Consider the following 25,826-nt stretch of genomic DNA (forward strand, 5'->3'; position numbering starts at 1 on the left):
TCAGAAGTTCCGAAACACCATCAAAGAAACTTTTGTCAGACGTACACAGCCCATACACACATCCTATGGTGATCAATTTCCCCCTACACTGTACATCAGCAAAAATCATACAACCTTCTCCATCCATTGCCACCTTTGTAACTTTATATTGCAATCCTTTCCTAAATAAAATACTAACCCCCCTAGAATTGGTGGAATAGCAATTCGAAAGATCCTTATTATACTTAGCATTGGTCAACCCTTGCCTGGTGTCATTTACCAAGTAAGTTTCTTGCAAAAGAACTATATTTGCTTTAACTCTCCATAATCGCCATTACTTTCTTCCTTTTCTTTGGACAATTTAACCCCATAACGTTCCACGTTACTATTGTCAAATTATCGTCAAGTTATTCAATCCCATCCTCATTTATCTCAAGCCCATCTATCGTCCATGCCATGAGTATTCCAATCTTTATAACAAGGAAACCACCCTCACTACTATCAAAAACATGACAATTCCAAGTAAATAACTCTACGCAAACCACCAACATATGTATGTAATTCAAAAACAAAGACAAGACACTCCCATAAAACATGACAAACATCAAACAAGCAATGAGAACAAATTATAACCTGAATACAACTCTTAGGAAATGATGAGCACCAAACTTCTCCACACACCTGATGTTCCAACCCACACTCCCCAAGGTCATACCCGCCACAAACCTTAAAATAAAAAAAAACTTCAAAGATATAATCCCCTGATACAATATTCAAACCAACAATGTGAATTCCAGATATATCACCAACTATCTTATGCTAACCAAACATTAACATTTGGTCATATAAACCCAATTATAACATATGTACAATTCCATACCCAAAAACCACTCTCCCACAATCCCTTCAATGTCAATACTCAACATATCGACCCATTTTGGACAACAATGTTTCCAATTGGAACCATTGAAGGTGCACTAAACTGAACCCCATCATTCTCTTCTCCCTAATGTATATTCTCCCCTTGTAAAGGAAAACAATGTAAAAAAAAAAAACAGTTTCCCCAATCCAATCATCACCCCAGTAGGGCCAATACACTTGGAAATACCCCCAAACCTGCTCAAAAATCTCATACAACCATTAGAATTATGAGTCATAATAGATCTCAAAACCAGATCCCATAGATGGCAGTTCTCCTAACAAGCTTTTAACACTCGTTCTGAGAAAGTTTTTCTCATGAATAACAGTCATTTCCAAACGTGGTCTAGGATGGGAGTTTACATCACCGCCGTTCTGCACTTGTGCATTAAATCAAAAAGGAAGCAAACCTTTTTATGCTCCGATGGTATTAGGACAAATTCCTCACAAGCCTTTTGTACCGTATTGTAAAAAGCAGTTATGTCATCAGGCAGAGACTGACGCGACTGTTCCTCAAGAGTCTTGGATCTGACCCAAGTCTGTGTCCTCCCAATTATCTGGCTGTGTAGATCTCGAGGTAGAGGCATCAGTGTCTGTTACCTTCCTCATCGTTGGTGGTAGAGGATTGGAGTTCTCCTTCCACTTGACTGTATAGGGAATGGTGTGGTCTTGAGGAGGCCCCTCGTGTTCCAATGGGGCTGCACCCGGTGGGAGTATTGTCTCTTGATTAATTCACCCAGTTTCCTGTAGCCATTTTGTCAGGCCTACTGGGTTCCCCCGAAGGGCCTGGTGCCTCGACAGGTGTATCGCGGGTGGGGCTGTTTTACTGGTAGCCTGTGTAAGGGTGTCCCTACAACGCTCACACCAGAATAAATACACCCGGCTATGGAAATCAGGCCAAAAGGTGATCTTGTACGGATAACAAGTTTAATGTTACAAATGAGGATGGTAGCAAAGGACTCTGCTGCTTGAACTTTCTTCTGTCCCCTTTCCCGTGCCTTCCTGCCAAAGTGGTTTCAAGCACGGGTTTAAATGGGTCCAGCTTGCCATGTGGATGTCGCTGGAGCTCGATCATGACTTCAGCCCAATCCGTCCTTTTTCCATAATAAGGATGTTTCAAAGCCGTCTTTCTTCGTTCTTGGCGGTTTTGTCAGGGCATGCTGTTCTACATTTTGCTAACTATGCAAAAACACACTGCAGCTCTTAATCCCAGAGACCTAGCCCAGGGAAAATAAATTAAACATTGTTATCCATGTACAAACATAGGCCATCCATTCTATCCATATTCCACTCATCCTGCTCATGTTATCTGGGTCCATAGTTTTCTCCCCAATTTAGACTATTTTATCCCATTCTGCACTTTTGCCGCACAACACATGCATGTACTATTATTAACCACCATGGACCCTTGACTGACAGTGGACACCTGGTGAGTCAGTTCGTACTACAGCCACAGTGAACACTGCACACTAAGCACCTGTGGTCTATTTAGATCCCACAGGCCACATTTCTTCTGGGGAGGAGAGGGAGGGACAGGGGAGTTTGACGACTCTACAGCTTTAACTAAACTTTAACAATGCCTGGGATGGAACAGGTTATTTACCTGTAACTTGTTCCAGAGCATGGGTCGGGCATGGATTCACATTCTCATGAACATTCCCAGTCAAGCTGGGAATCCTCGGTAAAGAAAAAATCAATTGGTTTCATTTCTGAACTGTCCTTCTCCTAACAACCAATCACTGAGCTCTGGGTCATACTCTTCCCCCCTCCCCCACCCAGCTAATGACTGCCCTCTACCTAAGCCCATCTTCAGATGTGGCAGTAGGAGCAAGAGAAGAGCCGCAGAGGGGTGGGAGGGTTCGCATGTGAATACATGCCAGACCCATGCTGGAGAACAACAGTTACAGGTAAGCAACTTGTTCCTTCTCCATCATGGGGTCTGGCATGGATTCACATGCTCATGAATCAAGTATACATAGCAGTACACACATGCACAAGGTGGCAAGGCTCAACATAAGCATCTGTTACCTCCTCCCCAGGCTCACCTTCAAGTGAACAGGTTGCGCCGCACTGCTTGGCCGACTCTGGACTCCTCCCTGGAATCCCTGTCGACACAGTAGAATCTCATGAAGGTGTGTGTCGACCTCCAAGTAGCAGCCCTGCAGATGTCCAGCAGGCGCACTCCAGACAGGAACGCCATAGTAGCAGCAATCGCTCTAGTCGAATAAGCTCTCGGACGGCCAGGCAACGGTTGGTTTGCCAACCAGTGGCAATGGGTGATGAGGTCGGAGAGCCGCCTGGAAATTGAAGCCTTGGAAAAGGCCTTCCCATGTTTCACAGGGCCAAAGTTCACAAAAAGTTGCGACGTCTTCCGGAAACTCTTTGTGCAGTCCACATAGAACTTCAGTGCTCTAGCCACATCCAGCGAGTGCAAAGTCCTTTCAGCCGGTGACAAAGGTGTCGGAAAAAACACAGTTAACACCAAGGGCTCGTTTAGATGAAGTCCGACGACACCTTGGGCATGAAGGAGGGGAGTGTCCTCAGCACCACCCTTGTGTTGTGAAAATTCTATTAAGGTGGCTTACAGGACAGGGCCTGAATCTCAGCCACCCATTGTGCAGAGTTGATGGCCACGAAGACTGCTGTCTATGAGCCTAGTTAGCACCACATTGAGTTCCCACCCCGGGGCTGGAGCCTTCACCGGTGGGAACGAACGGAACAGTCCTTTAACAAACTTCTTAACTAGACGGTGTGACCATAACGATGACCGTCCCGAAGATCAGGTGTAGCAGGAGATAGCCGCCAGATGAACTCAGATGGAGGCATGGGCTAGTCCTGCTTTGCCAAATGACAGCAAATACGGTAGTACCTGTGGAGCCGTGACTCAGAGGGTCGATCTGTGCATGGCACCAGATGGCGAACCTCTTCCATTTATGTCCGTAGCATTTTAGAGTAGAGTAGACTATGCTCTGGCCTTGGCAAAAACCTCCTTGTAGCCCCCCCCGAACTCTAACACTGCAGGAGCCAGGCCTTCAGGTTCATCGATCCTGGGTCATGGTGCAGAATTGCATCTCCTTCCATGGGGAGAAGATCTGTGACCACAGGAAGCTTGACTGGAGGGGACGCCGACATGCTGAGAAGGTCCGGGAACCAGATCTGCCTCGGCCACGCCGGTGCGACGAGTGTCATCCTGCACCGAGACGGAGTTGATAATTCGAAGAAGCAACAGCAACTGAGGGAACGCATACAGAAATAGGCCGTCCCAGGGGAATGAGAATGAGTCCCCCATGCTCCCCGGGTGGGGAAACCTGCTGGCAAACCTCCGGCCCTTGGTGTTCGTCGCCGTCGCAAACAGATCAATCTGTAAATTGCTTTATCTGCGGAACAAGTGGTTCACTTGGTCCGATCGAAGTTCCCACTCGTGGCATGAGCGTAGCTCCCTGCTGAGAGATTCGGCAACAGCGTTCTTTACTCCTGCCAGATCAAATAGAATGAGGATCATCATCTGGGCTACGGCCCAGTGCTATAGGTCATGTGCGTTTTGTAGAGCGCTGCAATCTGGTGCCCTCATGCTTCCTGATGTTAAACACTGTGGTGGTATTGTCCATGACGACCCCTGCACCACCTCGCCCTTGAGGGACGGAAGGACTTGAAGGCCCAAAACACTGCTAGAAGCTCTAGCACGTTGATGTGCAACGGCTTCTCCTCTGGCAGCTACAGGCCTCTGGCGTGAAGACTTCCGGTGTGAGCTCCCCATTCTTCCAGGGAAGCGTCAGTCGTGACCGTCTCCTGGTGCATTGGGGTCTGAAAATCTGCTCCCCCAGACAGATGAGAGCGCACTCCCCACCACCTTATCGCTCGACGGAAGCTCTCGTCGAATTTGATCTTGTCCTGGAAGCTTCTTGACACTTGCATCCAACGGTCGTTGAGAAACTTCTGTAATGGACGCATCCGTAGCCTGCAGAGTCAGATGAGATGGATGCATGACGACATCATGCAGAGTAGAGGCTTGATAGTCCTCACCGTGGCGATATTACAGCCGTTTGGACCTTGCCCAAGATGGTCACTATTCTTTCTTTGACAGTGACGCCAGGCACGGCACCGAGTGGAGATCCCAGAAACACAACGTCCTTCGATGGAGTCAAGCAGGACTTTGCATATTTCACATAGAACCCCAGATCCGTCAGTAGGCGGATGGTCCTCGCCGTGTAGTCAACAGCAATGTCCTTCCAACTGGCCCAGATGAGTCAGTCGTCCAAATAAGGGTAGACTTGAATCCCTTGTATTCTCAGAGGTGCCGCCACCAGCGCCAGGCACTTGAAGACCCTTGGCGCCGACTTCAGTCCGAAGGGAAGGGCCTTTAATTGGTAATGCTTCCCCTGAACGACAAAGCGCAGACGCTTGCGGTGTCCCTTGTGCATTGGGATGTGAAAGTACGCATCCTCCAAGTCCAGCGACTACAGAAAGTCTCCCTCTTCGAGCTGTCCGAGCACGTGCTGAAGAGTGACCATGCAGAATTTTTGGGACCTGATGTATTTGTTCAGTCGTTGGAGGTAAGAGGATGGGCCTCCAGCCCCTGTCTTTTTCACGATGAAGTATCTTGAGTACACTCCGGAGCCTCTTTGGAACAAGCTCTATCGCGCCCTTCTTGAGCATGGCCCACATCTCGAGCAGCAGCTGAGGGATGTGGTTTTCCTGCTGGGCCACAGGAGCTATGCGGGGACACTTCAGTTGAAATTCCAGGGTGTGGGCGAGCGCATCCAGCACCCAATGGTCGGTGGAGATGGTCTTCCAAATGCCGAAGTTCGCCAGCCGGCGTCCCGCCGTGGTGCACGGTTGGAGGCCCGACACCATGGCCAGTTCAATCCTGATTGGACGAATGGCCGCGCTGTGGTCTTTGTCGATGACATCCTCCTCTGAAACCCTTGGAATGAACTCTGTTGGTTTCCTGGGCCGAGGAGTGGGCTGGCGGTAGGAAGAAGAGCTCCCGCCGAAACCTTTGGGAGATCCTTGGTACTTGCCTCCTGAGTGCCAAAAGGACGGCCTCCGCTGTTGAAGAGTGCCCAGAGCACGTGGCGTCTCAGTGTCAGTCTTGATGGCCAGTGGCGACTCCTCTACAGCCTTCCCGAAAAGGTTGCCTCTGTCAAAGGGCATTCCCAAAACCCTCGTCTGAACACCCTGATGAAAGTTGGGGGCCCTGAGCCAGCCACGAAGGCCAATACTGTTGCCCATCTGGCGGAAACCCGCATCAGCGATGTCCATGGCCACTGGGATGGCGTGGTCTGACGCCACCTCGCCTTCCTGTAGAATCTTTAATGCTTCTGACGTCTTGTCGTCGGGGAGGAAGTTCAGAATGGGAGCGATCTTGAACCATAGCTCTCGGTCATAGCGCGTTACGATGTCGAGGCGGCCTTGATGGTAGTGGCCGCAGAGTAGATAACCCATCCCATGGCATCTAATTTCTTCCCCTCGCTGTCCGGAGGGGTGGACGTTGCAGAGGAAAAAGCACCTGATTACTACTTCTTGGCCGCCGCTGATACCACAGAGTCCGCCGACGGTTGAGCCCATAAGCAGTTGGGCGCAGAGTTCGGCAGCAGGCACTTCTCAAGGCAATCCCTCTTCGCCAGGGCCGTAGAAGGGTTTATTCATAGGGGACAAGACTTCATCCCAAATATCATCCAGAAGTGGGACCGAGAGGATTGTCATTCTCTTCGCCTTGCAGTGCTGGTATAAGAAGCCCTCTTCCTCTGGAGTTCTGGAGAGAAATGAGCCAATCTGGTCAGGCGAAGTGGATCTGGGGGAGGTGATGGGAGGTCCCCCCATCCCACCGACGTCCGTGCCGAATGTCACCGTATTAGGGTCCGTCTCACCCCTATGTGGGGTTAGGGGGGGCCAGAGAGAGGGAGGCGATGGGTAGCAAGGAGGCAGAGGGTGCTTCTTCCTCTTCTTGGCAGTTCCTGTCGCCAGCGGGTCAGCATGAGCCGGCACCGCCGGTGTGGCCGCTGGTGCAATACGCATCCCTGTCTGCATCTCAGAGACCAGAGTATGCAGCGCAGAGATAATGTCAGAGAGGTCTATAGGTGGCACCTGAGGGGTAGGCAGAATAGGCAGCTGGGGCACGGGTAAGGCGCACAGGCCCTCGTTGCCTTGCTGCTCTTCCTCCACTGTATCCTCACCATCTGTGCCTGCGTCGGCACGCTCGTCGTAGGGCCTGCTCCCTACGTTCTCCTCCTCCTGGATGCTTCAAAAAGGTAAACTAGCTGCTCCTCTGAGGAGCTATCCGTACCCTGGAGGGCCTTCACACCCCCCCTTCTTTGCTTCCAGAGGGGACAGTCTCTGGGAGATGACCGGCATCTTCTCCTCCGTTTTCTCTATGGACCGGAATGCAGCCTCCTTCTTGGGAGGAAGGGATACCCTCGCATTCGGGGTTGCGCCCTGCGGAGCCGTCTCTACAGCCTTCATCAGAGACGCCACCAGCCCCTCGATGGAAGGCTGGGCCTTCGCCGGTTGTACCTGGGCCTTCACTATCAGGACCGGTGTCTTGTCCTTTTTGGCCTTGGGTGTCCCGGATGCCTTGTCCTGCTTGGCCTTCTCATTAGGGGGAGGGTCTTAGCCCCAATCCCCCTTGACCCTCTCCAGCAGGTCAGTCTTGGGCTTCTCCTTGAGTTTGCCCGGAAGGACCGACTTCCTCTTGACCGACGATCCTGAACGCTGATTAAGTCGCTGGAGACGTCGGACATGCGCCGGCCGCCGGGGACCATGGACTTAGTGCTTAGTCTTCTGTTGGGGCGCCCTCAAGGGTCTTAGAAGCCTGCTCAACTTTCTTGGAACCGGGAGAGGCATGCTGCTGGAATCCACCCAGAGCAGATGCCTTTGCCTGTAGCAACTCCTTCAGCCGCCTATGCCGAACCTTCAGCGTGCCAGGGGCCTCGCCTGGCAAAACGCACAATCTTCCTCCTTGTGCGCCGGGTACACGCAGTAAAGGCACTGGGAATGCCCGTCCGAAGACATTTCGTTGGCCGTAGTCGGAGCCAAGCTTGAAAAGCTGGGCTGAATCCTTCCCCTCTGACATGGTCTACGCGGCATAGGCCTGAAGAATCTTCCACAAAGAAACTGGATGAAATTCACCCTTGAGGGGTAGTGAAGAATCTGAAAAACGGCTCCCCGTTAATCGGAGGATTGATCGATGGAGCACAAGGCTCGATTGACCGAAAAATAAACTTCCAAAAATCGAAAAAATGCAGTAAATGCTCGAGAGCTAAACACGAGGACTCCCAACACTTGAACGTAAGGTAAAAATTTGAAGGTGGCTGCCAGAGGAGGGGCTTAGATAGAGGGCAGTCATTGGCTGGGGCAGTATGACCCAGAGCTCAGTGATTTGTCGTTAGGAGAAAGACAGTTCAGAAATCAAACAGATTTTTTCTTTACCAAGGATTCCCGGCCTGACGGGGAATATTCATGAGCATGTGAATCCATGCCAGATACCATACTGGAGAATGTTAAATATATACAGCAGTATATCATGTAGATAAGCTACAAGCTACGCATTAATACAGCCGACCAGAATGGTACAATAAAATCGCAGGTACCTCGACATGATCATGGGCACAGTACATGTCATACCAGCGATAGAAAGTGTTGTAATTGTGCCGTTGGCGTCCCTTTTTGAACTTCGAAAACAAGTCGCAATTTTCAGCAACTTCCACTAGATGTCGGACTACATACACAGCATGCAATTCCAGCCGGATTCACAAGCCTCAGAAATATATACAAACACACCGGCCCCGTCATGTCTGGCACGGGTGGGTAGAGGCATCGGGCGGAACAGATGTGAAGCTTCGCTGCACCCTCTGGCGGCGGAAAAGGTTCAGAACTAGGCGATCAAGAGTCTATTGTATAAAGTAGTCCATTAGAATGGGGTTTAATTTAAAGACCGGTGCCATCCCTAGTAAAACAGTGCTCTGCTTATTGGTGGTTTGAGAGTTTCCACTATGGAATCAGTCTAGTCCACCTAATTCTGAAAGTCTATATTGAGCACAGCATCCAGTCTTACTGACTTCATATCATTTGCCCTCATCCACTGCCATGACAAGGAACTCTTTCTTCTGCAGAATCTACAATGTAGTTATACCATGCACTTTCCTGTGCATCAAGAAATTCATACTCTTGAATAGACAAGTGTTTGTGTCCTCCACAAGAACAAGAGTGTAAGGCTCTGAACCCCTTCCATGTCTGCTCTACCATATTATCTTCGTGTTAGAGGTGGGCTTGTTATTGTTTTGATCCTTGTAATCAGCTCTTCATAAACTCAATTAAAGGTATAACACCCCATGTAAGGGCTACCATATTAAGTTTTGTGATGGCCCAAATGCTTGCCTCAAAAGCACAGTATGGGCTGATGGATGCACCATCTCTATCAAAAGGAGTATCTTCATGCTCAAAATAAGGTTCAGATGTCCGTCTAGTGAGGTTTTCAGATACATGGCACAAGGCATGGTTTTATGTCCTGGATGGTGTTTTGAAGGCATTTACTTCCATATTTGCCATTGGATGACAAGATGGGGTTGTGCGAGTATTATGGCAAAAGCTAGGATTTGGGGTGGGTTAATGTCACCAATAGTTCATATTCATTTTTCAGACTACAGAAGCTTTTTCACCAGGCTGCAACATTTCACTTCCCAAGCACTCTGCCCAGTCCTCCACCAATATCAAAAGTGAACCTTTTTCAGCCCACATGGGCTAAGCTTCCCACAGGTTTTCTTAAGAGTCTAATGTAGCCTCAAAACCCCAAACAAGCTGCACACAAAATGTTGATATAAACCAATATTAAAAACAGATTACAACCTCTTTATCAGTCCAGTTTAACTAGTGATTGCAGATCAAACCAAATTTAGGAGTATTCTTTATTAGGACTAAATAGTCATGACCCTTGAAATGAATAAAAATAAGTAGTCTTTATCATATGACCTGATCAGTGGGGTTATACAAAAACAACCTTTGATTCAGCGCGAGTCCCCACTCCGAATCTAAACTCCATCTAAGATTTCTTTTCTATGTCTAGTCTTATGCTACGCCTATGAAGTCATGATCAATGTCTTTCGAACTGTCCTTCTCAATTACCAAACTCTAGAGAGGAAACCTATATTATGGGCCTAGTCCAAGACATTTTGTCCAAAATTGTTTGGCATAAAGTTATCTCATTACAGATGCTCCAGTGTATGCCCTATTTTAAGTTTGATACAAATAAATGGACATGTTGAGAAAACAGATGGTAGTATATGCACTGCGTGTTAATCGATTATTCGATTCTGATTAAACAAGCTTTTGCAAAAAAAAGTATCTTGAATAAACTCATGGTGTTATCATACAAGTTGGACCCTCAAAGGACAGGTCTTTCTAAAACAGCAACCAAAAGACAAAGTAACATGACTGGGGTGCATGCAAAGATATCCGTGGAAGTAAAGTACAGCATGAAGCCTGGAATTCTCATTTCCCAGTTTAACTACTCCCAACACTTCAAAGCAGAAAGTATTTCTCTCACGATCAAGGGACAGCAGAAAGTAATATTTTACTAAATTGTTAGTACACCTTAAGTTGGGAAAAGCTTGTTTATTTCCAGTCAGAAATAACTTTTAATGTGTAACATTTACAAAAATAAAATGCAAAAACATTTTTATTCAAAATTATTGGTAAAACTTTATTCTTTTATCCATTCCTTGCCATTAAACAGAAGAATTGGCGAGAGAGCAACGTTTGTTTTACAAAGATAATGCTATCTCCCAGAGACCCTGAATAGAGGAGAAATTGGGCAAAGAAACAAATAAAATAGATACTCCTCCAGTCAGAGAAAATAATTCCTGATCTTTTGGTTAACATAATACTTACACCAATCATTCTGTTTCTTTGCTTGATGAGTGAATGGAGAAAAAAAGGATGGGGGGGCAAAAAGGAGGGGGCGGGGGACCGAAAACCACAGGCACCAGCTTTTGCCTTGATGCAAAGATCAACTATCAAAAGCCAAATTATTTTTTTTACAGTATTCTGGGTGCGTCTGCAAACCATGCATATCTTCAGGCACAGGATTCGATGTTTACACTGAGTTTTTAAACCAGTTAAAGAAAAGGGGTGTTATCGCTGCAGTGTTTCCAAGCAGCAAACTTGTGCATGTTTTAATATATATATATTTAAATTATCACACAGATGGCACTTAACCCATATGAAATTCTGCACTTTGTCAAACATCCATGGAAGAAATAAAAACAAAATTTCAGAAACGTGGAGAGTACTTTCACTGAAACATAGCCTTTCACTCGCTCAATGTAACTTCATCAAAGTTCATAAGGCTAAATTCGAGCTTGGAAAACAGTCTAACATTTGGCCATTAACTGATGTGGTTCCATGTTCATTCATCCCTGTTTTTTTCCCGCTGAAATATTTTAGCCGAAAAAACCTCAGAATTTAAATTTGGAGGGCGGGGGTTACCCCCTCCCCCAAGCTCCTCCTTCCCTTGCATTTATTCCCTATCCTTCCACCCCTACCCCCAACCCCCTATTTTCCGATGAGTTTTTTTTGGTCGAACTTTGTCAGCAAAAAACTCACGAAAAATAAACGGGTGATGAATGAACGTCGTACCAACTGATTAAGGAATTGAGTTCCAAGTAGCAATACATTTATGTATATGTAGATAATATAAATATATACACATTTATATATTATTTATATATGGACACATACATAAGCTATGCATTCAACACCCCATTACATGGTCCTCAACGCATAATGCACAACAAAAAAGTGTTACTGGAGAAAAATACAGAAAGCAAAGGCATAAAACAATGTCAGAATTAAGGTGGACTACACACCTGTAAGTGCAGAATTTCATAGGGTTTATTATAATACAACTGTTTTTGATTTACATAGGCAAAGATTTGCAGATATCAGTTGCGTAGGATGCACCATTCAAATAAAGCTTCTAAAAATGTTGATACTATAAGGCTTTCACTTTAAACTCTCCACCAGCAACTGTGCATAATTTCTTTAAAAAAATTGTTTCTTCAATTTCCGTCTTTAAACATAACATGGAAGGTGTTAAAACTGGTGTAATAGTTACACAGAATAAGTTTTTTCAGAATTTGAGGGCTAAGTAGGCTGATGTTTCTTCCTCTTCAGACCGCCCTCGATTGATCGTACTTGATTAGGTAATGTGCTTTGTAGATGTTAGTCAATAACTCCAGCTTGACGGATCTTTCTCTCGATGCCAAATCCCTGTAAAAGATACAACTGTTTTTATGAAAAACAACTCTCAAGAACACCAAAGGATTATAAATAGAACATTTTGCCAATGTAATTATTAGCATTTAATGTGGGCAGTGAAACAAATTACTTACCTTTGGTAATATTCTTTGATGGCAGCAATCAAACTTTGATGGTTGCACCAACCAATAGATGTCTACCTATGATTTGTATTTTATATTTATACCATGCATATCCTAAGAGGGAGCTTGGCAGTGAGGTGCAGGAGGGATTATAGTTGAATAAACAGCAATTTACCTATAGCAGTTGAATTACTTGAACAAATACATTTTCAATTGCTTCCTGAAGAGAGAATGAATTTTACGTAGCTGTAGAGTGTTAGGCAGAATTGCATGCAATACCCTCTGGGAACACCACACACAATTAGGAATACAGGTGTTCGCCAAACCAACGTTTAGTATAAGTCTGTACCACACAGTTTTTGGTAACGAGCCGAGCAGCCATGCTCATCTCAAGAGTGAATGTGAGCAGTACAAGTAATTACACAGAGGACTTTCAATCACAGTGGTTCAAGTAGACACTTCTACTCAAGGTTTCTTGGTGAAACACTTAGTAATGTATTACACAATCATTTAGAAAACATTTCACTAGAAGGAGGCAACTTATTATATACCAATACACTTCAATACAAAACTAAGATTGAGATAGTTTGAACTCCCCTGAAATAGGAGACACATGGCAGTTCAGTTACTTAGAAGTGAGCAAAAGGAACAAGGTTAGTAGAATAGATCACATATACTTGATAGTGCAAATAGTTTCAGTTCACCAGAAGAGTTCAAATCAAGTCAATAGGCCAGGCCAAAGTCGTCAATGGGCTAGTGTTCTGGATAGGAAAGAGCAGTTAAGGTATCAAACGGTAAAGTCTCTGCAAAAGTTCTCGAAAGTAGTAGGCGAAAACGAATCGTCGTCACAAGCTGATTAGGCCTGCAAGTTGGGAAAGTTTCACGAACTTTCACCGCAAGAGTGGCATTCTCTCAATCGGGTTGGCACAGTACCTTAATATGAAGAACAAAATGCAGCTGAAGACGTTGGTTCCTGGCAGATCCTGCAGATCTCACTGTTCTCGAGCCTCAGTCGCGGGGACAAGAGGGAGGATGTCGGGAGACTCCTGCACTGCACGGGATCGTTGAAAAAGCAAACAAGATGGAGTCACTTCAGTTCCAGTAGCTGTAGATCCAAGCGCACAAGCTAGTATCCCTCTCCCTGGTTAATCCTAACCAGCCCTGAGAACGGTATCCAGGTGGTTGACGAGTTGATTGGTCCCACCAACTCAAAGGAAGAAGTTGTCCTTGAAGGGGCTTCTCCGTTGAGATGAACTTGGCAATTCGGACCTGCAGAAGGGCTTCACAAACCAACGGTCCAGGAGTTGCAGCAGCCGTCCTCTTCTAGCTCATCTTCGGTTCTTTAGTTCCAGTGGTCGACTCTGCCTTCGAAGCCAAGAGGCTCGCCTTTTAAACGGGTTTCTCCCATTCATTCCAGCCTGGCTGCCACTCACCCGGCAGGGTGGCTGTCCTTGCCAGACAGTCGGCCAGCCAGCCAATCACGCCAGAGTGCATTTGGGTCTCCTAGGAGACTAAGCACAGGGAGTTTCGGCACCTCCCTCACTTCCTGCCCACCCCAGACACTCAGACGCCAGAGGAGGTCTCAAGTCCTGAAGCCCGCCAAAGGCATACGAATAAAGGGACCAAACCTGGTTTGGCGCGCAGAGAAACTCTAGAAGGACCTTTCCAAATAAGAAACGGCGAAAAAAGAAGACCAGGGCCTGTTTAAACAATGGGGCTTAGGGCGATTTTTAGCCATCGATGTTCGCGGTCGGGAAAAATCATGGTAGTTTGTTCTAAAACCACTGCCACCAGCCTTTTCAATAGGAAAGGCTAGCACTTGACTGCTACGTGAGCATTTAGACATAGGGGATACTAGGTAACCCCTCCAGCACTCCATTGCAAGATGGTGTGTGCTGGGTCTAGACATTTGGAAAGACTAGCAAAGTCTATTTCACTTTACATTCTCTGGGAAACAGTTTATCCCAGAGAAGGTATTTACAACCTTTGGAAGTCTAAAAGACATCCCTGTGTCACTGCAATGAGGGTTGCTGTGTAACACATGAAAAGATAATGCCTATGGAGTGATCTAAAACTCCATAATCAAAGAACACAGGTGTAAAACACAGATCAAAATACACGAAAGAGTGAGGAAAAAGGCTCACACTGTTTCCAGGAAAAAAAGTCCTCAAAATCCAGTAAAGTTGCTGGGGGTCTCTAACATGAAGGGAATTGGCACATATGAGAATTCTCCCCAACACTCCTCAGGCTGCTAAGGATACAAAGAACAGATCAGTCTTTCTGAGAAGCTTTGTTTTTATTAAGGTACCCCTTGATATTTGAAAGAAAGCTGATAATTCAATGGATAGATTGCCATGAAATGTAGATATGCATTTTGTTGAAAAGCGTGGGCGCGCTCTTAAGACCATCTTATTCGTATGTACTGTAACAAAAGGCTCAGTTACTGTTAAAGCTTGATGCTTGCTAATTCTACAAATAGTTGTAAGGGCTACCCGAAAAGTGACTTTATAAGGGAGGTCTTTAAGGGATGCTTTGTGCAATGGCTCAAATTGTGGTCCCATGAGCTGGCTTAGTACCACATTTAGATCCCAACCTGGTGGCAGGTTAGCAACTGGGGAGTGTAAATGTTTTACTCCTTCCATGAAGGCTTTGACAAAGAATTCTCCACCAGGAGACTGTTGAGATGTTGTGTAGGCAGACAGCACTATCAGATGACTAAACAATACAATACTAGTCCCAGAGTCTAGTAAATGTAAGAGGCAGTGCAGAATATGTAATGGTGAACAGTCAATAGGATTGATGTTGGACTTTGTACACCACACGACAACCTCTGCAGTTATTAAAGTAGCAATGCCTATTGTGAGTTTACGCGCTTCCTTTAAAATGCCCATGCAGCCGTCTGTTAAATTAATGTTTCCAAACTCCATGATTTCAGGAGCTTAGCTAAGTTGGTTGCATGAGGTTGAGGGTATAAAATTTGACTTGGACCCTGTTGAGTGGGTGTTGGTGGACAAATACATTTTTAGGCGGTGGCAGTACCATGTCGGTCATGCCCACATTGGTGCAACACGAATAGTCAACTGCCCTGGTGAATTTTGTGGATCACTGTTTTGGGCGTGGGGGGGCATATATCCCGACCAATTGATCCATAGTACCATTCCACAAGGACCCTTTATGTGGGTATCTAGAGGCATAGTGTGGGATTTTCAAATTTTCTGCTGTCATGAAATGGTCTATTACTGGCTGCCTCCAGAGAGTGAGAATGTGCTTGATGATATTTTGATGGAATTCGCACTTGTGCTCCAACGATTGGGCTCTGCTAAAAGTGTCTGCAAGACTCTTGTATTCCCCTGGAACGTGTTGTGCTTTGAGATCTATCTGTCTGTGGAGACGGCACCTCCAAATTTTCTGAGCGAGTATGGGTAGCTTGCAGAAATGTTTCCTGCCCTGTTTGTTGATGTAACACATGGCAGTTCGGCTGTGTTGTGAGCAGTACAGGTTTCCCCTTTAGATGTTGAAAGCATGTAGTGCTCTGTATACTGCTAGGAGTTCTAGAACGTTTATGGGCCGCAAACAGTTGGAGAGAGCAGGTTTCCTGGACCGTGAGGTATAGACAATGGGCTTACCCTGTCAGTGACTCCTGTTAATGGGGGAAAAATGTTTCTCAACCAGAGGTTTTCCTTTGTCTAATATTTTATGGCCAGCACTAGTGTGAGAAACTTCCACCAGATTGTTCCAATCCCCCCCTGCTGTAGACCACTGTTTCGTTAACCAAACCTGTACTGGAGGCATATTTAATTTGTTGCGTGGCTTGAAGATAAAAGACGCCATTATGTCGAGCAGACACATGCCTTCCTGACTGATCTGCAGACCAGCAATGTAAAAGGGGACCTGTTTTAGCAAGTTTTGAATCCTCTTGGAGGGGAACATTAGAGTTGCTTTTGTATCGATTACGACCCCTAGTCACCGTTTTTGTTAGCTGGGGATTAGACTTTTTCGTGGATTGAGAATCACAGCCAATGTAAGAGATTGATAGTTATCTGGGTATTTTTGTGGCATAGAGATGGGTTTCCCTCATTAATAACCAGCCGTCCTAATAAGGATACAATGGAATGCCGCCCCTATGAAGGTGTGCCACTATGATAGCCGGGTGATGCATTCCTGGAGAGAAGGACTTTGAATTGATAGTGAAGAGGAACTAGTTCTAAACTTAATGTACTTTCCATGTGCTGGCAGCACTGAAATATGAAAGTATGCAATCCTTCATATCCAATGTTTCAAGAAATTCACCCTTTTTAAAAAGTGTAATGACTCCCTGCAAGGTTGTCATTGTGAACTTTTGGGGCTTGAGATACGTGCTGGCTCTTCGATCGAACATGAGTCTTTTTGTTTTGTCTTTCTTTGGAACAAGGAAGTACACAGAATAAATACCCTGGTTTACCTGCGATTGTGGTCTCAGTTCCATTGCCTCTTTTAGCAGGGTCTGAATCTCTGCTTGCAGGATTTGTACATGCTGAAGCAGCACTCTGTTCTTTGGGGCTATATTGCGCAGTTTCTCTGAATTCAATACAATACTCCTTCCGGATGGTTGACAAAAGCCATTTGCCTGACTATATCCCCATCAGCATGGTTATATGATTCTATCCGACCGACTACTGGGATTACATGGAAGGGAACGTGAACTAGGGTGTCATTGCTTTGAGGCTTGGCCGCTCCTTAATTGGCCTCTTGCTCTCCTATATGACCTTTGAAAACCAGAGGGTGTTGCTCTCTGTTGGCCTTGGTTTGCAAACCAAATACTTGACCCCAAGCCTGATGCCTAGGTGGTTTACAAAGCTGTTTTTCCAGGATACTGTGAATGAAATTCCCATTGATTAGTGGGAAAACCCATTTATTTGAAGGATTTAGGTGTAATGTGCCTCAATGTCTTTAGAGTCTGATGCTGCTCCTTGGCTTCTTCCAGGGGGTCAACTTCCTTACCAAACCAAAATAGTGTCCTCAATTGCCATGTTTAGGAGGGTGGTTTGAGTTTCTGGTTTAAAACCAGATCCCTATAACAAGCAAGTCACTTGGCTAGAGTTCCCTTGGCCACTAGTCTACCTGAAGTCTTTGGTGAGTCCAGTGCATTTCTAAGTAATGCATTAGCAGACTGTTTGCCCTCTGCTAGAATTAAAAGTGTTTGGGCCCAGTACATCCTTTTAAAACTAGCAATGAGGGCAGGGATATTGACAATTCTAGTTTCATTTGCTGCCGATGTAGCCATTTTCTCCACTAGAGCATACATCTTTTTGCTCTCTCCATCAGGTGGGGATTCAGAAGAGGCTAAAAGGTGTTCCTGCACCCGTGAGTAGTTGCACCTACATCCCTAAATCTCGCCTTGGTTTTGCGTACGGTCACCTTGCGATTGGCTACATAGTGAGGGATCTGGAAAAGCATGTTTTCAACAGCTCGGGTCTAGGCTGAATCCCAGACTGAAGAGATTTACTGTCTTCTGGATATTTGATAGGCATGTTCTGTACGAATCCCCGGTTATTAGCCATTCGTCGAAGGATAGACTGGAATGGCCTGCCTGCATAGTCTGCTACTACCGCCAGTACCTTCATAAACACCCTTGGGGCTGAGGCAATGCCGAAGGGGAGATCCTTCAACTGATGGTGCATGTTCTCGATCATGAACCTTAGTAGGTGCTTTCTGTGCGCTGAAAGCATTGAAATATGAAAGTATACATATTTCATATATAGTGTTGCCATTTAATCCCCCTGTGTCAGAGGGATTACTTCCTGCAATGTTGTAATTCTGAGCTTTTGTGGCTTGAAAAATGTGTTCGCTGGGCGCAGGTTTAACACAGGGCGCAAGGTGAGCACACTGAATAAATACCTTTGTTTACCTGATGAACGGGGGCGGCTTCTATGGCGTCCTTTTCCTGAATGATCTTCACTTCTTCCAGCAGAATCTGCAGGTGTGCTGGCGAGAAGGCATCTGCTTCTTGGTGGATGGTCTCGAGGTGGCTGGTGAAACTCGATACAATAATCGCGGGCGACTGTTTTGAGCACCCATTGGTCTGAAGTGACCCCCTCCCATGCGTGAAGAAAAGATTTGAAACATCCCCCGACTGGGGAGGCATGGGAGGGGACCCGGACAGGCAAGTCATTTTGGATTGAAGGCCAGGGAGCCTCTTGGGGTGGAGTTTCTGTCCCTAGCTTTGCCTCTTCGTTGTCCCCTCTGCTGGTATTGGCTGGTGCCAGCTGCGCCTTGTCCGGAGGACCATAGGGTACCTCCTGTGCCATACTGGTTGTGTGGAGATCGGGGCAAAACACTGACACGAAAGGACCGGCGAGAGTTTCCTCCCCGTTGTTAAGGTCTAGCAGTGATCTTAAGAGACTTATGCTCTTTTTTTCTCCTTCTTCAAGGCATCAGCCACAGCCTTGCCAAAGAAATGTGTGTCTTCCATGGGTTTCTTTATTAAGGAAGCCTGTGTCTCCGACTCAAACCCCGAGTTCTTAAGCCAGGGGTGCCTTTTGAGAAGAGTGCTTTGGGCCAGAGTTCGCCCCTTGTCTCTGCTGTATCCAATGTATTCTTTAGGATGTTGTGGGTAACTTGTTTTCCTTAGGAGACAATCGCCAGTAGGCGTGATCGCACCTGTTCAGGGATATCTTGGAGGCCTTCCTGAAGCAGGACTTGATTTTTTTTACCTGGAGAGAGTGTGAGCCTTTTTCCCCCCCACTCATGTATTTTGATGTGCGCTTTACTCTTGTGTTCTTTGATTATGGAGTTTTAGATAACTCCATTAGGCATCAACTTGTCATGTGTGTTACACAGCACCCTCAGTGCAAGGACACAGGGGAGCCTTTTTAGGCTGTCCCAAGGTTTAAACACCTTCACTGGGATAAACGGTTTCCCAGAGAATGTAAAGTTAAATTTACTTTACTAGTCTTTTTAAATTCATAGACCCAGCACACAATATTTTACAACAGGGTGCTGGAGGCGTTACCTAGTATCCCCCATGTCTAGAAACTCATGTAGCACTCAAATGCTACCCTTTCCTATCGAAATGGCTAGTGGCAGTGGTTTTACAAAAGGAACTACCATGATTTTTCCCGACGGCGAATACTGGTAGCTAAAAATCGCGGGGGCCATGTTTTTCAATATGGCGCCTTAAAAGCCCCTTCGTTTAAACAGGTCCCGGGTCTTTTTTCGAAATATCTTTTTGGAAAGGTCCTTCTAGTGTTTGTCTCTGCGCGCCAAACTAGGTCTGGTCCCTTTGTTTTTATGCCTTTGGCGGGCTTCAGGATTGAAGACCGTCTCTGGCGTCCAAGTGTCTGGGGTGGGCAGGAAGTGAGGGAGGTGCCAGAAACTCCGTGCTTCGTCTCCTAGGAGACCAAAACGCACTCGGTCTTGACTGCCTGGCTGGCTGACTGTCCAGCAAGGACAGCCACCCAGCTGGGTGAGTGGCAGCTAGGCTGGAATGAATGCGAGAAACCTTTAAAAGGCGAGTCTCTTGGCTTGGAAGGCAGAGTCGACCACTGGAACGAAAGAACCGAAGATGAGCTGGAAGAGGACCGCTGCTGCAACTATTGGACCGTTGGTTTGCCCGGTAGAGCCCTGCTGCAGGTCCGAATCTCCACGTTCATCTTGAAAGAGAAGCCCCTTCAAGGACGACTTCTTCCTTTGAGTTTGTGGGACCAATCAACTCGTAAGCCACCTGGATACCGTTCTCCGAGCTGGTTAGGATTAACCAGGGAGAAGGACACCAGCTTGTGTGCTTGAAGAAACAGCAACCGGAATCGAAGATTTGCCAATTTGACAGCTTTGTGACCAGACCCTGTGCAGTGCATGAGACCCCCCCCGCCCCCCTCAACGTCCTCCCTCTTGTCCCTACTACTGAGGCTCAGGAACAGCGCGATCTGCAGGAACTGCCAGGAACAGAAGTCTTCAGCTGCATCTTTTTCTTCAATATAAGGTACTGTGAAAACCTGACCTAGAGAACTTACCTCTCACCGTGAAAGTTCTGGGAAACTTTGGCAACTTGCAGGCCTAGTCAGCTTGTGACCAGACATACAAACCTTTCTTCCGCAAACTACTTCTAAGAACCGTGGCAAAACCTTTTCCATTTTAAATACCAGAACCGTTTTTACGTATACAAGACACTAGCCCATTGACTTTGGCCTACCTATGGAATTGAATCAACTCCTCTGGTGACAAACTATTTGCACTGTTTTAGAGTAACTAATATTCGTTTTATTAATTTATGCCTTTTTGCTCCTACTTCAATGCTTTTTGGCTCCTACTTCAAGGGAGCTCAACTGTTTAGTAATCAGAATTGTTGTATAATTTGTGTGATATTGGTTGCCTTATTTAGTGAATGCTTTATGAATGATCATGTAATAAATTAAGAAGTGTTTTACCAACAAACCTTGAGTATACGTGTCTATCTGAATGCTTGTCATTCTAGAGCTCTGTGTAACATCCTTACAAGCTCACATTCCCTCTTGAGATGAGCCTGGCTGCTCAGCTCACTACCAAAAACGGTGTGGTACAGACTTATACCAAAGGTTGGTTTTGCTTACACCTGTAGTCCTAGTTGTGTGTAGTGGTCTCAGAGGGTACTGCATACAAACTTTGTCTAACAAGGTTCCACTGCACATCACTATAACTCTGAAAAAGCATTGAAGCAATTTGTGTTGAATATGCTTCTGAAGTGGTGATGTGTTTGGCAATGGCGTACAATTCTTTGCTGTTTTTGTCGGGGGTGCTTCTGCAGTAGATAGTGGCACCCCTGTACTCTTCCTGGCAGTAATGACAACCAGGGATCTGGAGTGGCATGCCTTCGGATGTACAACAGGTCAGAATGAGAGGGGTGAAACAGTTTATCCACCCTAAGGTTGACAGCCCTTGTAAGGGAAGGGGACAGCAAAGAAGGTGCAACGCGTTTGATGGAATTTAACAAGTGGATTGCCTGACTTGTGGAGGGGGGGGGCAGGGTTTCCTTCAGAATGTCCTCAAAGTCAGTGTCTTAAGCTTCCTGCATGGCAATTTGGAAATGTCTACAGCCCTTTTCAGGATTGCATTAAAAGCCATCTGATCATCAATAGGCGATGCCTGCCTCTGTGGAGGTGAGGAGGGAGGATCTAGACAATGGTGTATGGGTCAGGAGTATGAGTAGGGGAAAGCCAAGGTGCTTCCTCTACAGGCTGATCCCAACCCCAATCGGGGCAATGGTCAGGTGTGTCCTGCCCAAAAGGATGGTCTTACTGGCCATAGGAATCCCCAGACCTCTTCAGGTTCTGAGAACTCAAATACTACTTCCTGTGGAGTATGGCTTGAAAGCTTCTGCCCTTTGGTAAACTAGGGCAGGAATCTTCCTCCCTAGGTCTCTTCGGGATTATCAACTTTTCTGAGAAGTCTACAAACTGACAGTTTGTCCATATAGCTCTCAACCCTCACTCTGGTCCACAGGGATGAACCAGAGTTGTCGGGGGGGGGGAGGGGGGGGGTGAAAGGCTCTCCAGGAGGACAGGGGTCCTAAGAAGGAAGGGACTTATCGGACAAAATCTTAGAGAGGGGCTGGGGACCTTCTGAGTACTCCTCTCCCCGAGAGGGTGCGCTTCTTGGTCTATTCGCAGCCGAAACAAAAGTTGTGAGATTCTCGCGTAGCTCCGGTGGGAGATTGACGCGCCTGTAGGGGTCGTCAAGTTTCGGCTCCGCCAAAAGCTTTGGAGTTGACAAGCTCTTAGACGGCGCGTCAGCGCTAGTGTATGTTTTTTATTTTTTTAGAAGAGATGCCCCTGTTAGGCAAGATTGTATGCAGTACTGTTTGGGTGCACTACAATAATCATGACCTCCTGGCAATAGGGACCCAACCTTTGATACAAGTCTGTACTACACTGGTTGGTAGTGTGGCTGAGCAGCCAGGCTGATCTCAAGCGGGGTCAATGTGTGCAGTAATGTTGTGACACAGAATTTCAAAATACAGTTATCCAAATAAACCCTTATACTCAAGGTTTCCTGATAAAACAAATATTAATTTATTTCACAGTTATTTAAGCCTTCTTCAGAATGGGAGGAAAACATGTAACACTTAAAATATACTTCAAAACGCACTCAGTTTCTCTAAATTATAGGATACCCATTGGGGATGGCACACAGACACTTCCTACACCCTCAGTTGACTTAAATAGCTAGGACACGGTGGACATTGATTTATCACTGGCACATTTAGAGCAATACAGAGTTTGGTGCAAAAGATAGAATAGAGGAATGAAACAAAAGGTTAACAAATAATTACAAACAGGTAAGTACTTTTAAAACCTCCCAATGAAGAGTAAATTGTGCTTTGGCCTTTCCTCCAGGAAAGTGTCAAAGTCAGAGGTAAAGAGGACTCCCTAAGGGTGCCAGGACAGCCAATATTAATTGCACAATGTCAAGGGGAACTGAAGATGATCTTTGCAGGTAGGTAAAAAGTCTTGCACAATGTTTTTAGAAATGTTTGTAGAAAATAGAACACTTGAAGGTCCACAAGCTGGGAGGCTTGTGAGGGGCAGAGCTTTAGCAACTCTGCAAGGTAACCAAGACAGGTCTCAACCGAGAGCAAGTAAGGCTACACAAGAGGTAAGTTCTTAGACTTTACAGTACCCCTGGTTAGACGAAATGGTTCCAGCTGGTTTCTGTTCCTGTACAGCTCTGCAGACCCTGTTCCTGAGCCTCAGTCGTGGGGACAAGAGGGAGGACGTCTGGGCACTCCTGCTCTGCAATGGGAGGGTCAGCGGCAGCAATGGGCAAACTTCAATTCAGCAGTTCTTCTGCGTTTCAGCTCCTTGCGTCTGACAGCAAGTAGCAACACAGCGGTTCTTGGATACCACTTCAGACTTTGCTTGCTTCTGGCTCCAGCACTCTGTTGACGTAGCTCAGGCTTGGTCAGTCCTGCATCAGGGAAGTCCGGAGGATCTTCCTAGCACTCGGGTCCGACTTAAAAGCAAAGCACACAATCTGGTGTTCCTCTCCCTGGCACCTTGGTTGCAGCAGCAGCAGTTGAAATACAACCAGCTTCGAGAGGATGTCCAGACGGGCTTACTTTGGAGGGAGAGGGCGTTCTTGCAGGGCTTCTCTAGTTGAGGCGAATTCAGAGCTTCAGCACAGCAGCAGGGCTTCACCGGGCAAACCAACGGTCAAGGAGTTGCAGCAGGCATCTCTTCCAAGTTCTTCTTTGGATTCCTTCGTCCAGTGGTCGACTCTGCCTTGCCCTTTATGCAGGTTTCTCCCATTCATTCCAGCCTAGGTGTCAATCACACAACAGGGTGGTTGTCCTCAAAGGACAGCCAGCCGGCCAATCAGCTTTGGGTGCATTCCTGTAACCAAGGGGATTAAGCACAGGGAGTATCGGGCACCTCCCTCACTTCCTGCCCCTGCCAGACATACTTGAGTCAGAGGCGGGTTTCACTCATGAAGCCAGCCGAAGACAAAAATGGACAAAGGGACCAAACCTGGTTTGGCACGCAAAGTAAATATCAAAAAGGACCTTTCCAACAAGAAATGCGAATGCAGCCCGCGGTAAAAACACAATGGTAGTAAAAAGTAAACTACTGCCACCAGCCATTAATTGTAGAAAGGGTAACACAATGTTACATAAGAAACTAGACAAAGGGGATACTAGGTAACCCCTCCACAGATGACATTTGTGATGTCATCTTTGATGTCCTGGGTGTTAAGTCTTAGCAGTGCACGGTGGTGGCGCGAGTTCTGGTTGCTTAACTTACCATAACTGGCGAATTTCAGGGGTTTTCGGTTTTACTTGGAAGCATAACGTCCCTTTAACAAACCTTTTCCACTGAATTTCATAGGTTTTTAGTACCACAACTTAACCAGAACGTTCCTGTAAAGAAGTTTTTTCACCGAATATACATATATATTCATGTAAATTTGATAAATGTTTACTAGGATGCCCTTAGTTTATATACATATAACATACAACATACTGAACCCCCTACCTGCGCTAGTGGGTCTGATGTCCGGGGACCATGCACCTGTTCGTGGATGGACTCGGACAACATCATCCAAACTCTCAGGGGGTATCTTACATCGTTATATCATCCAAATAAAACACTAAACATGGTCAAAACGCAGCACACAAATTACATTCAATAATAAAGAAGAAGTGAAACTGTATATAAGACAGTAACAGTCCAATTACATAGCATATGCAACGTAGTGGAATATACCAAAACACAATAAATATGCCTCCAACAGAATTCCCCCAGAGAAATTCCACAGCACTAATCAACAGGACACCTACGCGGCAGTAACAACAAAACTTAGCAAGAAACTAGTGAGTACACTACATTTATCGTATATATTTATGCACTTTCTGTATTAGGTACACTAAAACTAATATTTTTGTTTATCCAGAACAGGACTGCGAGACTTGTCCTTGGCCTCAAGCCCTGGGATCGTATCTCTGCAGCTCTGAAATCTCTCCATTGGCTCCCAGTGGATGCAAGGATTCCATTTAAAACCCTCTGCATTGTCCACAAGGCTTTCTGAGGCCAAGGTCCAAAATACCTTCAGCTATCCCTCTGCAAATACCTCCCCTCTTGAGCTCTTCGCTCCTCTAACTCCCTCAGGGTCAGTTGTTTCTCAAAGAAACAAGCTGGGGGAAGATCTCCGTCTTCGGCCTGGGCCTCCCTCTGCAACAGCATCCCTGCCACGCTAAAACTTGAGGCAAACCATTTACGGTTCCGGAAGCACCTCAAGGCCTTCCTCTTCGCATCTGCCTTTGCTCCCCTTCTCCCTTGCTGATCTGCTCACTCTTGGCACTGTGCATCTGGCCACCCTCCGCCCCCCTTGGCACAGTTACCTGCTCACCCTGCCACACCTTGCACTGGGGACTGAATCAGTCCCCCATTTTCTTCTTTTTATGCACTTATCAGACTTACCCTGTTCTGCTGCCGTAAACACAGCACTTGCCGGCTGCACTACCCCTGTTTATTGCTCCATTATCTATTTTATTTGCATTTATTATTCATCCGTTTATCCTCCGATATGCACTTTCCACTCTCCCCCTTCCATGCACTTTTCCCCTTTCCCATGCACTTGCACAATCTCAATGTCACTGGGTCTAGTAAGATTGTTATTTTGCTCTCCCCTGTTGCCCTCCCTTGCCTTGTCGCACTCTGAAACACTTGTGTACGAGCGCAATTCAAATAAAATATATTACACAGAAATGTCCAGTACTTTGGAATGGCTGGAAGAAAATGTTCCTCGGGATGAAATGAGTGAAGACAGTGATACTAATGGTAGACACTACACTTCTCTATATAAGCCAATTAATAACCATTACTTTATGTGTACTTAAGACCTTTTTTAACAGACCATACAGAACAAAACCCTCTGCAGTGAATGGAGCTAAAAATGGATCTGTTAATGAAAAATGTCATTCTTATAAAAAACTGTGCAGTACCATATAAAAGAAAATTAAATATCACTGTCCCACATGTACTTGTTCCCCCCCCCCCTCTCCATGTCCCAGCCAACTACCCCCAAACCCTCCCCAGCAAGAAA

At 46.1% G+C, this 25,826-nt stretch overlaps 1 protein-coding gene across 6 annotated transcripts in view; it reads right to left on the reverse strand.

The window, feature by feature from the left end:
• Window positions 1-11,762: 11,762 nt before the first annotated feature.
• CSDE1 (cold shock domain containing E1) overlaps window positions 11,763-25,826 on the reverse strand; it is a 1,384,522-nt gene continuing 1,370,458 nt past the window's right edge. For 4 of the 6 annotated variants that reach the window (XM_069633408.1, XM_069633407.1, XM_069633409.1 and 1 more), the window contains one exon: window positions 12,037-12,162. In XM_069633408.1, coding sequence (XP_069489509.1) covers window positions 12,115-12,162 — 48 coding nt within the window. In that variant the 3' untranslated portion in view covers window positions 12,037-12,114. Of the gene's footprint in view, window positions 12,163-25,826 lie in introns of all 6 variants that reach the window. The other 2 variants (XM_069633412.1, XM_069633411.1) reach the window with 1 other exon arrangement.

This window comes from Ambystoma mexicanum, chromosome 13 (genome assembly GCF_040938575.1).
Source record: "Ambystoma mexicanum isolate Mex_15411 chromosome 13, UKY_AmexF1_1, whole genome shotgun sequence".
Classification (NCBI taxonomy): domain Eukaryota; kingdom Metazoa; phylum Chordata; class Amphibia; order Caudata; family Ambystomatidae; genus Ambystoma; species Ambystoma mexicanum.